Raw genomic sequence first — 16,210 nt, forward strand, 5'->3', positions numbered from 1 at the left:
CCCAAACCTTCCGTGCATCCTGTTTTCCCCAAAAATGTGCCCATTTTTGGCCTGCAGAGTGCTTCAGGGGGCTGGGGAGGGCGAAAACACGACACATGGAGGGTTGGGAAGCCCAAAAACAGGCTCGTTTTTGGCAAAATTGGGCCCATTTCTTGGCAAAAATGGGCCATGCGGAGCACTGCAGAATGCTTCTGGGGGCTGGGGAGGGCGAAAATATGATGCACGGACGGTTCTGGAGCCCAAAAATGGCTGTATTCGGTTTATAAGATGTACCGAAATTTTCACCCACTTTTAGGGGGGACCGGAAGTGCATCTTATACTCTGAAAAATACGGTGTGTGTGTATATATATATATATGAACTAATCTCAATATTCTTAAGAATTGACATACCTGTCTGAAAAAGAAAAATGCAGATAGGCAGAAATCTTAACAAACATACTCCATTGTTTCCTGCACTTTTTAAAATGTTTTACTTTAGATTTTCATCCTCTAGCTTTATGTTTTTATAAGTTGGATGGCAGGTAGCATTCAGTATGGACTACTACTCTTGCTGTTTAGGAAGTTCAAACAATAGATTTATCATACTTTCTTTTTCAGATTATTTTACAGGCACAAGATAACAGCAAAGCAGAACTCTATATTTAATGTTTATTCTTACTGGTACTACTGGTCAGGGCCCATATCAAATATTGTACCCAGTATTCCAATTGGAACAATTTTAGAGAAGATGGTTAAAAGAGTGAAGACCAAAAACTGAGAAGAAAGGCAATGAACATAATATTTTAGTCTTAAGAAAACTTGCAGAAAACTAAATAATATTGCACTTTTAAAGAAGGTTTTTATATAGAAGAACACTATCATTCATCTATTATCCACAATATTTATTGCTTAAGTTACAAGAAAGGTGGAGAGTAAAAGATCCATTTAATGTTAGGAAAAAAGCTTACGGAGAAAAAAAAAACACAGTAGTGGTTTTGCCAGATTTGGGCTCCATTCTTCCAGCGCACGGAAAGATTACTTTTCCCTGTATGGAGTGGAGAAGAAATTCCTTGGCATGCTGGGAGAATGGAACTCTAATCCATTGTCCCCCTCCACTTGCATCCTTCCCTGTAAGCTTTCCCATTGACTTTCTGGGGAAACTGGCACAGAAGATGGCGATCACATGATTACAGGGCACTAGGCAGCCCATTATAAATGCAGACAGGTTGCTAAATGCTGGAAATGTGGCCATATGACGGGGGTGGTGGTGGTGGTGAAGGAGAATCTGCACAATGTTTTATGATGCCCAGAAGTGCTTTATGGGCTGTAAAGGACCCATTCCGAGGCAGTCATGACTATGAATTGTGAAAAGAAAGGTCATAAGTTGAAGGCTACATGTATACCCTTTCCCAATATTTTCATTTTTATAAATATGGGGTTTTTTATTTGCTGACATATAATGATTATCATTACATTTGTATGTGCCTTCTCATTCCTTCCATTGTAAATGTCTTTTTAAACAAAATTTTAACCAAAAGAAAAAGATACAATTAAATATTTAACTTTTTTGTACTTCATGCCATAATAATAACTCTTAGCATAAATTTGCCATATGTTCTTCAGTAAATGATGTTCTTCAGTAAAAATCTGAGTCTCAAACGACTAGAAGCCTAATGATACTCCATTTTAGTATATTTTTAACTGTGCTTTTCTTGTGTTGCATATATGAGGCTCTAGTTCCACTTAATATTGAAGCTCACAGTCTGTAACTATAGTTGAAACCTATTTCATTTTACTGTTTGTCCTATCAATTGTATACTTTGGGGAGCTAGTTTTCAATCACAGTTTCCTTCTCATGAGCCATCTACTGCTGCTGCATGCAGAAAGGTAGAGCACTGACATCAGTACCCCTCTCCCTAGCTAATTGTTGATATTTGAAAGAAAGTGTGACTTGGGCAGCAAGCATGTTTTGATCTGTGAACGTCGAGAGGCTGCAGAGAATCATATGGTAGACCTTTGCTATCTACTCTTTGATAATTATTGTTCTAAATAGACATGTAGACTATGCTAGCAGAAGGAGTTGGAATTGCTCATCTTCCCTCATGTAGAGCTGTAGCTAATTTGGGATATTTTTATGCCATCAGCAGAATTTCATACATACTTCATTTTCAGTCATATTTATTTACTGGTATTATTTATTTGTTTTTTTTTGTTTGTTTGTATCCTGCCTTTTAAAATTATTTTTACAAATAACTCGGCGAACATATCCAGCATCCTCCTCCTCCTATTTTCTCCACAACAACCCTGTGAGCTGAGCTGAGCTAAGCTGAGAGAGAGTGACTGACTCAAGATCAACCAGCTGGTTTTCATGACTAAGGTGGGACTTGAACTCATAGTCTCCCGCTTTCTAGCCTAGTGCCTTAACCATTAGACCAAAACTGACTAACCCAAGGTCACCCAGTCTTCACTTCCCCAAACAGCCTAAGGGTAGGAGATCAAAATAGAACGCAGTTCTCTTTCAGAAAGTTTTCAGCAAGAGAGGGCTTGCTGTCTAACTGCAACCCTGTTAAACAGGTTAGCCAGTCAAATTAAGCAGCATTTCAGCATTAGATAACCCTCATAGCTGACTAACATTTTCTGTGATTTAGGTAATCAAGGACAGAAATTCCATATCCATTTATATACTGCATTCTAACCACTGAGTGGTGGCACAGTGGTTAAGAATGCAGTATTGCAGGCAAATGCCCAGTGCCAGGAGTTCGATCCTGACAGGCTCAAGGTTGACTCAGCCTTCCATCCTTCCAAGGTCAGTAAAATGAGGGCCCAGATTTTTGGGGGCAATATGCTGATGTTGTAAATCGCTCAGAGCGTGCTGTAAAGGAGGTATATAAGTCTTAAGCGCTAATGCTATTGCTAAGTAGTATTACTACTGTAACAGACACTCAGCAGTAGCACAAGAGATGTGTTAGCAGTTAGATACATATTGGAAAACAATAATATTCAACATTTATAAAATGTTTATATATTTCAATTCAAAAAGGCTACCACATCATTCATTTTGCTTATTCATCTAATATATATAGTCAATTTCCTTATGCAATTAACTAATATTTGTCTTTTTGTAAATTGCAATTTCAACTAAAACTTGACATGGCAAAGAATATTACTGTGTTCAATTAAATAAAATTTCAAAATAATATTTCAGAAGGCCTGTCAATATATTTACCATCTTCAGATTTCCCTTGTTTTATTCTTTTTGCAAATTCCCATAAATATCCTAATGAGATTTCTTGGCAAATGATTTGGACACAGTTCAAAGTTTTCACACTGAAAGCTCAGAACAAAAAAATGCCACATATCTGTTCTTTCTGCTCTCCCCCAGCTATTTTACATATCACTTTTTTCAATCAACTCTTGTATATAATGTGTCATAAACTACCAATTAAACCTTTAGACTATCAGTCTGCATCAGTCCACAATTACATTTCAAATATATTCTTTTATATAAATTGCAAGTAATATCAGTAAGAAAGTGGCAGCGTCAGAAGTGCACCTACAATTATTACAAATGCTGTTAACATTGACTGACAACGTATTAATACAAGAGAATTTACAACTTATTCCTGTATATATTAAGACCTGCAGTTTTTTTTAATTAATCATAGAATTTTAAATAGTAGAAACAATTATCAAAAAGTTATGAGACAGTGAATATATTGGTCTGTTGAGAGTCTTTAAGGAATCTTTATCCCTACAACTATGTGCATCAGTCTACAGCCCTCCTGTTCTTAATGAGGAAACATATCTCAGTCCTAAAACAACGTCAACCAAATACATTTCTCACCAAAAGCTTCACTTGGATATAGTTTGAATTTGCCAGGAGACAAGGAAGAAACAGTTTAAAATACAAAGAGCTTCACTAAATAACAGTGGAGGTAAGAAACACAATTATAGTTCCTCCTATTTTCAGTTAATTATGTTGCCTGGTACTTTTTCTCATGGTCAGTTTTGTTGTTGCCTGATGAAAACTGAAAAGGATGTTGGCTTTCTATCCAACTCACAATGGCAGGCTGAAAGTATTTTTTCCACTAGAACTATTCATGATATGAATGATAAATAATTTTTCAAAATATAGTCTAATATAAACATGAATTCTAAACTTTGGATACTTTACCATTAATCCGTACTACATTATCAAACAAAAAATATTGCCAAAATATAGCAATAGCAATAGCATTTAGACTTATATACCACTTCACATTTCTTTACAGCCCTCTCTAAGCCGTTTACAGAGTCAGTATATTCCTCCCAACGATCTGGGTCCTCATTTTACCGACCTTGGAAGGATGGAAGGCTGAGTCAACCTTGAGCCTTGAGAGATTTGAAATGCCAAATTGCAGGCAGCCAGCAGTCAGCAAAAGTAGCCTGTAGTACTGCATTCTAACCAGTGTGCCACCGTGGCTCTCATATACAGTGTATTATGGAAAAATATTTCAGCAGTGGATAGAATTAGAGGTCAAAATGTGTAGGGATCACATGTGAGATTGGGTGGGATTTATACAGGTATGCAAAATTTAAAAAATACTCTCCATTGCCCTCGGACTCAGAATGTCTCATCACCATAGATAATATGCTGCTGTGTATTCTGAAGCTTTATCTATTGAATATGTCAGTAAACATTACTTGTATCATAACAAATAATTACTGTATCTGAACTTGAGATAGTTACTCAAGTGATAAGTAATTGTGAAGTTAGATCTACAAAAAGGAATCACAGTTAGTTGTACAACTGGAATTTTGAGGATATCTTGTCAATATTCTCACAAAATGTCTATTATTTGATGGACATGTAGGCCTTTTGTGGTGGACAAGATGCTCACAATTTTGATTTAGTTTTCCTTACCTAAGAGATGAGCTATGAGGAGAAGAGGGATTATGTTTTATTTAGAGATAGTGATAAACTATTAAAATAGTTTTTACCTGCTGGGATGAAGAGAGAAGTTACTTTGTTTTCTCCCCCCCTCCCTTTTTTTTCTTTCTTTTCCTCTTTCACCTCCCACCTCCCCCTTTTATATTTTTTATTTGCATTTTTTGTAGTTTGAATTGATTTATATTATTTACATAAATTATTCTTAATAAAATTATTTGGAAAAAAGGCTTCATAGAAAATCTTTGGAATAAATTCATCTTTATTCGACAGCAAAGGGTTTTTTTCCTGTTATAAATGTCCTTTCAAATTGTTCTTCAGGATTGCCATTTCATTTGTAGTTTTTCAGTGTGCAATAAGAATTATACAGCTATTACTACCTAGAGTCATGGATAAAATAATCCTTTAACAAATAATCTCTTCTAATATTTCTGCTTTGCTTCTATCAATGGAATTGATAAGTAGTGTAATGGATTTTATACATTGTATTGAAATGAAACCAGTAGAAAATTGTGGGATCAACTTCTCCAATTTTAATAATAACATTTATATCCTGATCTTTCTTTTTGGAAAAAAAACTTACATTGGGATTACATCCATTTAAAACCCCAATTTTCACTTAATTACAATAAGGGTTAAAATTTCTAAAGATATAAACATCTTGACATTATGTGATCTGGAACACCAGTATTAAATTAAAATGGTGTCAGATGTAACTCTTACCTGGTCATGTGTACCAAGAATGGCCTCCCTCATGTCACCATACAGAAATTTGGTGGTGGGTACATGAAAAATAGGGCAGTAGGGTCCTAAACAGGACCTTAGCATTATAGATTTCCTACAACTAATCTATAAATACGAGCAGATTATGACCCTGAACTATTATATCAAAGGTACATTCCCTCCATACTTGTGTAGAGCTTCAAATTTGAAGGCAAAAGGGGTATTATCATCAGTTCTTTAGGCCAAGTGAGATTTTTCCCAGGATTATACTGCACCTTCTGGCTTTGGAAAAAGATGCATCTGATATTTAAGGAACTAAATATGAGGTGTGCTCCATGAGTTTCAGAGGCCTTTCTCCTCTTTGAATGTAAAACACTGTACAGCCTTCCTTCCCTAATTACTTTCCTAATTATTGAATGAAAGACTCAGCCATTCACAGGGCCTCTAATTTACTGGGTTTCAGTTTAGTTATTGTTCTTCATTTAGCTCACCTTCATTTCTTTAGGCTGATCCTGATGACTTAGATGATACAGAGAAATTACCAAAAAGAGATGCTTCATTAATACATTGTGTACATTTATTTATTGTATATATATATAAACACTCTCTTTCCTGTAATATTTAACTGGGTAAAACAGTGCAACTTGGTCAAAACCCTTTGAACCAAGGGATCTCAAATGGTCTAACCTACAGAATGTATCCAAAATCTGGGACACATGACTCTAGCTGGAATTGAAATTTGCAAATTTTATAAAAAAATTTATGACAAAAAATTATCATAAAACAGTTTGCGACATAATACAAAATGTCTTAAAACATTTCCTGTGTTGATGTTTGTTACATAGTTCAATATGAGATATTTTCAAGGCAAATACTTCTGAATAGGATTTTCTACTGTAAATTAATACATTAGAAGCTCTGTCATTGTTGAAGGTAGCAAGGAATCTGGTAAAGAAATATCTCTTGAAAGTGTGACCCAAGGGTCATTGGTTGTCTAGTTGAAATTAAAGCTAAGTGCATAAACAATTGATCTTTTCCTTTGAAAATAAGTAGGACTTTAAGCTATAATCCTATTTACCACAGGGGCAGATATAAGTAACCCCTTCATTTTAGTACTGCTGACAGGTTACATAAATCTTATTTGGGATCAGTTGCCCTTTGCCAAGGACTCTCCATATGCCTCACTTACAAATGGTTCTGAAGAACAATAGAGTATTTAAGGGAACATAAATATGCAAGCATATATTAATATTGATCTATTCAAGATTAGGGTTGCCATTAAATATTTTCTATTTACTGCAGAGAGGTGGGTCCCTCTATTAATATGATGCTATACTGGATAATCTAGATCAGTGATGGTGAACCTTTTCAGCACCAAGTGCTCAAGCTGGAACGTGCATATGCGCACATGCACTGGAGCGCCAGAAGCCCAAAGACCACTTGGTCTTTGGGTTTTCGGTGCACATACGCGCGCTGGCCAGCTGGTCTTTGCACCAGAAACCCGAAAACCATGTGCGCTGGAAGCACGTGCCAGAGGTTCGCCATCACGGATCTAGATTCTAGAATGATTAAAGACATTACAGAAGTATGTGATTATCTGTTAAAAATGAATGCTTTAAATTAAGAGGCTGGGAATATTTTAGTATTTAAACGCAGGCTGCACCTAATATTTGTTTGAGGAGGGTTGTGATTAAAATTAGTGGAAAAGCATCATATATGTGGGCAACAGCATAATTTTCTATTTAGAAGGGGGTTCTTTGGGAATAATGGTTTTGTTAAACTCTTTTAAGACTCATTTAACATTTTCATGTGTTCCCAACTTCAAAATCATGAGGAAATGTAGCATTGTGTTTTTCTCCATTGTGCTCGTAGAAAAATGTAAACGGATGAATAAGATATAGATTGTGTATTCCTACATTAAATATTTGATCCCAAACTTATTTTGGATGCGGAGGATCTAATCTTAAATCGTTTTTAAAAAATACTTGCAGATTATTGTAAATGTATTTTAAAAAATTATAATATGAAATAAATTTGTTCAGTGAAGAATATGTGCATTAACTTCTCTTATAGTGTATCTGCTAGAATCACTGGAGAAGTGACTTTGCAGAATTAAAACAGCTTTTTTTTTAAAAGCAGGAAAGTCATTTCCATATTTATACTATAAAATTACAGTTTTAGTAAACTGTAACTGTTATTGGAATAAATATACCAAACTTGAAATTTTATGATTTAGCAAAACAAAATAATAGGGAAAACTTTGTATTTCTCTAAAATGGTAGTTCATATAATAGTTTTACTGGTGCCACTGATAAGAATGACATGGAATTATTAACATAGTTAACTTCATATTGTCTTTGAATTTATTTTTTTAGTTTGTAATATCTGAAAATCTAGTTTTACTTTTGCTGCATTTTAGTGTTTTTATTCTTCATGAAGTTTTGAGTGCTAAGGAATTTATGCTAAGTACATTCACTCAGATACTAATCCTAGCTAAACAAAACAAGCTCTCTCTCCTCCATTCCCATAATTACCTGTGAATTAGGGAAGGGGGGTTGTCTTATATTGGCTGAGGAGATACTGCTATTAAAAACACATGCCGTAACAAAAGGAAGTGAAAATGGCTGCAGACCATTGAAAATTAACTGTCAGTTGAGGGGAGTTGATAGCTTGTGGATTTTAAACATCTCCTAATACCTAAATAGAACTTCTGTCACTTTTTCTTTTATTGTTTCCCCTTTCTCTTCCCTTCCCAGTATAGCTAACCCATCCATTTGCTTCATCTCTTTCAGTTTTTTGCTGCTTCTGCTAGAAAAGAAATAGGAAATATGTGTATCTGTGTACTTGATATATCTTTGGAGTGATTTTTGATAAACAGTTGCATACATAAAGAACATAGTGGCTATATTTGGGGGGGGGTTGAGTGGAAATCTTGCTTGATTTGGGAGCAGGCTGGAGTGGGCAATTCTGGGTGAGCAAGGTGAGAGAATGCAAATTGAATGTGCTTAATAATAGAATATTGAGGAATGAGTTGGGATGAGCAGTTAATGGTTTTTTTTAAACATATACTTGCTGTCTAGTCATTCTTTAGAGATTGTTTAATTCAAGAATCTCTACTATTGAATCTAAATATTTGAGGGGTACCCATTTGTATCTTTGAAAGTTGTTGCTTTCTTTTCAGCAAGAAGTTTGGGCTGTCATTACTGAGGAGGGTTTTTTTCCCCCTTTTTGGGCACATGCTCTTTAATATATTGGATTGTACTTGACAACAGGTCCATTTTACTTCTGAACAAATTATTAACCCCAAACATTAGGATAAGAAAGTACCAATGTAATCTACCTTCACGAGCATCTCAATTTGATAGTGCTATTGGAAAGTATCAAATTGCTTCTGCATTTTTTCTAAATTCTCTGTTTCCAGGCTACAGCAGTGTTGCTTGTTGATGGCTTGTTTGGATTAACCAGTAACCTTTCCGCTTTTTGTCAATCTAATTGTTATACTGTTTTTATTATAAAAGGACTGCTAACATTTCTGCTTTTTCAATGTAGAACTTCTTCAAAGCTCTAGTAACATTTCATTTGGTGAAGAAAATGTTTTAAAACTTCTATTTGTTGTTGCATTGTTTAGTAAGGCTATTCATAATGTTCCTAAAAGTATTGAATGTAATGCAATTGCAGTTTATCTTACATTTGCTGAAGCATTTGTTGCTGTAGTTAATACTTGTCAAATTTAGCATCTGCTGGGAGAATAGAGAATGGAATTATTTATGTGCACATCAAATTGCAGTCAATAGATGTATTATTTTACATTGTTAGCCTAAATATTGCATGTAGTTTGTGTGTGGAAATGATCTCCTAGACCAGGGGTCAGCAACCTGCGGCTTCAGAGCCACATGCGGCTCTTTGGGCCCTCTGATGTTGCTCCCTGTCAGGTGATCCCACCATTGGCTGGCCTCGCCCTCCCCTCCCAGTCACTCCTCGCCTGGCCTGAGAAGGTAAGGGGGATGGCGGGGGATGGAGAAGCGGCCAGGCAGAGGCAGAGAGATACGGGGGGGGGAGGGAGGGAGGGGAGAGAGAGATATGTCAAAAGGATGGTGTGGTTCCCGGTGTTTTTTAACAACTGGTTCTCTGCCCTAATGACCGGCTGGGTAGGCATGGCTAGGGGGTGGTGATCATATGACTGGTGGAAGTGAGTGACATTGAGTTGGCCACGCCCACCCAGGTTTTGTGGCTCCCAGTGTTTTCTTTTCTGTGGGAAACGGGTTCAAATGGCTCTTTGAGTATTTCAGGTTGTAGACCCCTGTCCTAGGCACAGTCTGTCAAAGTAGTAATTTTTGCTAGTATTATATAATTTATACATCCATTGGTTCTTCAAATATCTAAAGATACTTTCCATGAAAAACACTGAAATTTAAAACATGATAGTCTCCAAGAAGTTTTAGTTTATCCTCTCTGCCTGTTATACTGATCTACCCCATTTCATGTGGAAGTTTTCCAATTTAATATTCTTGTACATATAGTACAAGTAGAATATCCCCTATATTAATATATTTTTTCTACTTAGTGTAATGCAGTTAAACAATCACATGTAAGCTTATTTTAATCAAAATGAATCAAATTGACTCTGTTTATTTCATTGCAGGATCTGGAATTCCATGGAGTTATGAGATTTTATTTTCAAGACAAAGCAGCTGGAAATTTTGCAACAAAGTGTATCCGTGTGTCTAGCACTGCCACAACTCAGGATGTGATAGAAACACTTGCAGAAAAATTCCGGCCAGATATGCGAATGTTATCATCCCCAAAATATTCACTTTATGAGGTGCACGTCAGTGGAGGTTAGTGTATTCTATTTGGGCTCTTAAAAAAGAAATAATAGAAGGAGTGAAAAAAATAAGCTTTGTAAAGTTCCTTGTTTCACTCAATTTCAGCAGTTAACATTTGAGAAAAAGAAATTGCTAGCTGGCAGTGACATATTAAAACTTAAGAATGTCAAAATACGTTAGCAGTAAAAATGTGTACAATCAGAACATTCCAATACCTTAATAAGTTTGTGGGCTCAAAAAAAAAAAAATCAGCATTGATTTTTGATCAAATTGATGTAAATCTTACATTAAGTTTTGAAGGATTGGAAGCTTGTTCAGAGTTGGGTCACTTTAGGAAATATGCCTGGAATATTGGGATTGTGGCTATGAACACCTTTTTTTTCTAAAGGAGCCATTGCAGTTCATGAGTGTACAGTAATAGCGTAATGATCATCTGAATGATTATGCTGTAATAGTCATGTATAGAGAGTCAGTTTAGTATAATAGCTAAGGTGCTGGCCTAGAAACCAGGAGTCTGAACTTTAGGCTTCTTTTACATTTGAAAGCCTGCTAGATGGCTTTGGCCCAGCCCCTCACTCTTAACCTCACGGCATAGCTTTGCTGTTGTGGGAAAAATAAGAGGAAGAAATAGTATACAAGTTTGCCTCCTTGAATTATATATAAAAAGCTGGGATGATATTTAAACATTATCACCATCTGAAGTCATTTATGCTAAAGAAACAGTTCTTGAAAATGGCCTGGAATTTTCAGCTGGCACAGAGTATGACAACCTTCCTCCTAACGGGAATAAAAAGGCTCATGTGCAGTAAGTTTTCTTACAGCCTCAATTTATTTTGAGAAACCATTCAGGATACAAATATTTTTATAAAACATTCTAATCCAAGATTTAGAGTTAGAGATAATGCTCTAGAATGAGGTGTTTTATTTTATACCGTTTGAAATGGAGCCTTCTTAAAGGCAATTTTCTTCAGGTAGGTGAAATTTGATTATAAAAAATAAAAGTGGACTTTCAGATTGGTTTCTTAATCATTGTAGGAAGATTATAACTGAAAGAAATGATTGGTGATAGAATTTTGTTATTATTTTGGATTCTCAATGACAATCTTTAGGTCTCAAAAAGATAAAAAATATTGGTATGACTTATTAAAATTCATGAACTAAAAATAATGTTTAATCCTCATTGTTTTACCACTTTATTGTGGAAAAAATTATTATTATTATTATTATTATTTATTAGATTTCTATACCGCCCTACTCCCGAAGGACTCAGGGCGGTGCACAGCCAAACAATAAAAACACATACAATACAAAATTTAAAAAATAGAATAAAATCAAATTAAATAATTTTGGCCCCGACAAATTTAAAACCCCAAACTTTTAAAACCAATTTAAAATTGAATATATAAATACTAAAAAATATTTAAAATATTTAAAATATTTAAAATTTTAAAAATCTTTTATAAAAGAGGGGGAAAATTAGGCCAGGCCGGCCTGGTGAAATAGTAAGGTCTTTAAGGCGCGGCGGAAGGTGCGCAGATCCGGGATCCTCCGTATCTCTGGGGGGAGCTCGTTCCAGATAGTAGGTGCCCCCACAGAGAAGGCTCTCCCCCTGGGGGCCGCCAGTCGGCATTGTTTGGCTGACGGCACCCGGAGGAGCCCCTCTCTATGGGAGCGTACTGGTCGGTGGGAGGCTATTGGTGGTAGTAGGCGGTCCCGCAAGTACCCGGGTCCTAAGCCATGGAGCGCTTTAAAGGTGGTAACCAAAACCTTGAAGCGCACCCGGAAGACCACCGGGAGCCAGTGCAGCTCGCGCAGGAGAGGTGTTACATGGGAACGCCATGTCGCTCCCATTACCACCCGCGCGGCCGCACTCTGCGCCAGTTGAAGCCTCCGGGTGCTCCTCAAGGGGAGCCCCATGTAGAGAGCGTTGCAATAGTCCAGGCGGGAGGTGACAAGGGCATGAGTGACCGTGCGTAAAGAGTCCCGATCCAGAAAGGGACGCAACTGGCGAATCAGGCGAACCTGATGAAAAATCCTCCCGGTCACGGCCGTCAAGTGCTCTTCTAAAGACAGCCGTGAGTCCAGGAGGACGCCCAAGTTGCGAGCCCTCTCCGTGGGGGCCAATGATTCGCCCCCAATAGTCAGTGATGGCGTCAACTGACTATATCGGGACGTCGGAAACCACAGCCACTCAGTCTTGGATGGGTTGAGCCTGAGCCTGTTCCTCCCCATCCAGATCCGTACGGCCTCCAGGCACCGGGACATCACTTCAAGGGCATCGTTGGGGTGATCCGGGGTGGAGATGTACAGCTGGGTGTCGTCAGCGTACTGATGGTACTCCACCCCGAAACCACGGATGATCTCGCCCAGCGGCTTCACATAAATGTTGAACAGGAGAGGCGAGAGGACCGACCCTTGCGGCACCCCACATATGAGGGGCCTCGGGGTCGACCTCTGTCCCCCTGTCAACACAGACTGCGACCGGTCAGAGAGAAAGGAGGAGAACCACCGCAACACAGTGCCTCCCACCCCCAACTCTTCCAACCGGTGCAGCATGATACCATGGTCGATGGTATCAAAAGCCGCTGAGAGATCTAACAGGACCAGGACAGAGGAGCACCCCCTGTCCCGAGCCCTCCAGAGATCATCAACCAACGCGACCAATGCCGTTTCCGTGCTGTACCCGGGCCTGAAGCCCGACTGGAACGGATCCAGATACGTCGTTTCATCCAGGTGCTGGGGGAGCTGTTGCGCGACCACACTCTCAACAACCTTCGCAACAAAGCGAAGATTGGAGACCGGACGATAATTTACCAACATTGCCGGGTCCAGGGAAGGCTTCTTGAGGAGAGGCCTCACCACCACCTCTTTCAAGGCGGCGGGAAAGTCACCCTCACTCAGCGAAGCGTTTATAATCCCCTGGAGCCAGCCTCGTGTCACTTCCCGGGAAGCCAGTACTAACCAGGAAGGACACGGGTCCAATAAACAAGTGGTCGCGTTCAGTCTACCCAGAATCCTGTCCACGCCCTCAGGGGTCACAGGATCAAACTCATCCCAGATAACATTCTCAAGACCTGCCCCCGTCTCTCCCCCTGAGACTACCCAGTCGGAGTCCAAATCTTCCCAAATCTGAGTGATTTTGTCAAATAATCTTTGCTCTTCTATTCTGCAAGTTGCTTAATTTATGTCTTTCACCTTTGATACTATCTACATTGGGGATTTTTTTTTAAAAAAATGGTATTTTTATTCCTCTGAGATCAAGAATATTGGTGCAGTTTAATTAGCTTAAATAAGAGATAACTTGAGATAACTGTATAGTTCTTGTGATATATCTAATTTAGTTTCATTATCTAATTTTGAGAGGACAATGATTAAATGAGTGCTTCCAAGATTCCAGAAACAGTAGATTGCAATTTATGGCCACCAGTTAAAGCTGGTTGTAGAGAGTTGCATGATATTATAGACTTTTATATAAGGTTTCATTTTTTCTTTAGTTTCAAAAAGGAAGAGCAAGAATTCAGTTAAGAAAAGAAATTATTTTCTATGCATTTGGTGAGAAAGATGTTTTGGCAAAAGAATATATACAAATATTTATGAAGTGGCCCTACCCCATATGTCCCCAGTTGTGAGACCCTGCTTATTAAGTTGGCCTCTAGGAATCAGTTGGGACTGTTGCTATTGTATCAAACTCTGCTTCTTAGCAACCTCCTTACCTGAGCTGCTTGTCTCCATTTCTGGATTGACAAATTTATGGTTTTGCAGGATTTTAATATGCCTTCCCCGGAATTGATTCTGAATTTTTTTTGAGAGAGAGATGGGTTGTTTCTTTATCTCATAAAGAGACTGTGGTTTGCCCCTCCTTAAGAAGCATTTGCTGGAACCCACTTTATTGGATAATTTTCATCCAATATGTCACTCCCTTGTTTGGGAAGGTGGTAGAGAAGCTTGTCATAGAACAGCTTCAGAAGGCCTTGGAGGAAATAGATTATCTGGACCATTTTAATTAGGATTCAGACCCAGGTATGGGATGGAAACAGCATTGGTTGCCCTTTTGGATGAACTTTGGTGTGAATGGGCTGAGGGTAGTGCATCCATCTTTGCGCTATTTGACCTCTCAGCTTTCAATACCATCAATCATGGTAGTCTTCTTGATTGGCTCAGAGGATTAAGAGTGGGCAGCATGGTGTTATGCTGCTTTGCCTCCATCCTTCAGGGCCAATTTCAGTTGGTGTTGATAGTGGAGGACAAGTCTTGCTCTCGGCCCCTACTATGTGAGGTGCCATAGGGTTTGGTTTTTTTCTCCTCTCCTTTATAACATCTACATGAGGCTGCAGAGTGAGCTCATCTGCCACCATGGGATGAGGTATCATCAGTATGCTGTGGATATCCAGTTATATATTTTCACCCTGGGGGTTTAAGCAATGCTATAAATCATCCTTGTGCCTGGAGGCTTTGTTTGAGTCTAGATGGGGAACAAGAGACTTCAGCTCAACTCTGGCAAGACCAAATGGCTTTGGTTTGTGGCTCTAGGATTTTGCCATCTGTGCTGCTGAATAGGATTTCAGTATGCAGTGACATCTACTGTGCACCCTGAGAGCTCCTCCTAAATGCATGACTCCTCCTGAAGGAGTAGGTGGCAGTTGTGGGTAGGAAGCTTTTTGCACAGCTTTGTCTTGTGTGCTACTTGTGTCTGTTCCTGGATTGACCCATTTACATTCATACATGCCCTGGTCACCTCCAGATTGGACTACTGCTCTACATGGTGCTGCTCTTGAAGAGTATCTGGAAGTTTCAGCTGGTACAGAATGTGGGCAGTTATGTGTACTCCTAGAGCAGTGCATGTTATACCACTACTTCATGAGCTTCCCTGCTTGCCCTGGGGTCTAATTCAACATGCTGGTTTTAACTTTTAAAAGCCAATATGACATGGGTCAGGTTATTTGAGGGACTGTCTTCTCCAATTATATCAGCTTACCCCACTAGATCTGGCATATAGGCATGTTGTGGGTACCAACAACTAGGCCCTTCATTTGGTGAGTCTCAGGAGACATGCCTTCTCTATCATGGCATCCACCTTATGGAACATTTACCTCCCCCAAAATTAGATTAGCTCAATCCCTTTTGATATTCCAAAAAGCTCTGAAGTCTTGACTACGTTGTTGGACCTGGGACTCCCAGGCAATCAAAGACTTGTTCAGATGACTCCATTGTTGAGATGACCATTTTTATCCTCCCGTCTCTTGTGGTTTGTATCTTTCACTTTTATGACATGTATTATTAAGGGTGTTTATATTGTGTATTTTTTTTTATTTTATTTTTTTATCTGATCGTTGTTTGCTGCCCAGAGTCACCTCCAGTGGGATGGGCAGCTATAAAAGTTTAATTAATATTTAAATAAGTGTAATGACTTAATTCCTATAAGTATATGGACTGTCTTATCCACACCTGTAATAGGCACCCCTTTTGACTTATAGATAGAAATGGAAGAGCAATGGCTCCCTGCTCTGGGTCCACTTTTCTGTATAGGAGAGAAAAATCTGGTTCCTTAGAAAGGGAACAATTGCCTCTTTGCTTAATTAAAGGGACTCTGAGAATTTTTTTTTAAAGTACCTTTATTCAGTATGTGTGTGATCAAATAAAACTGGTGGATCTTATGTAATACTTCGCTGATAAATAGATGAAATACTAAAGCTCAATGCTACTACATTCTTATATAAATACTCAGTTTCTCAATTTGTGAGCAGGAAGAAATAA

General features: G+C 38.3%; 1 protein-coding gene across 49 annotated transcripts in view; it reads left to right on the top strand.

Moving 5' to 3' along the window:
- Positions 1-16,210, top strand: part of AFDN (afadin, adherens junction formation factor) — a 92,829-nt gene that overhangs the window by 5,054 nt on the left and 71,565 nt on the right. For all 49 annotated transcript variants that reach the window (XM_034428443.3, XM_034428456.3, XM_034428463.3 and 46 more), the window contains exon 2: positions 10,273-10,468. In XM_034428443.3, coding sequence (XP_034284334.2) covers positions 10,273-10,468 — 196 coding nt within the window. The remainder of the gene's footprint in view (positions 1-10,272; positions 10,469-16,210) is intronic.

The sequence above is a fragment of the Pantherophis guttatus genome, chromosome 1, assembly GCF_059756535.1.
Source record: "Pantherophis guttatus breed Tessera chromosome 1, ASM5975653v1, whole genome shotgun sequence".
NCBI classification, from domain to species: Eukaryota; Metazoa; Chordata; class Lepidosauria; order Squamata; family Colubridae; genus Pantherophis; species Pantherophis guttatus.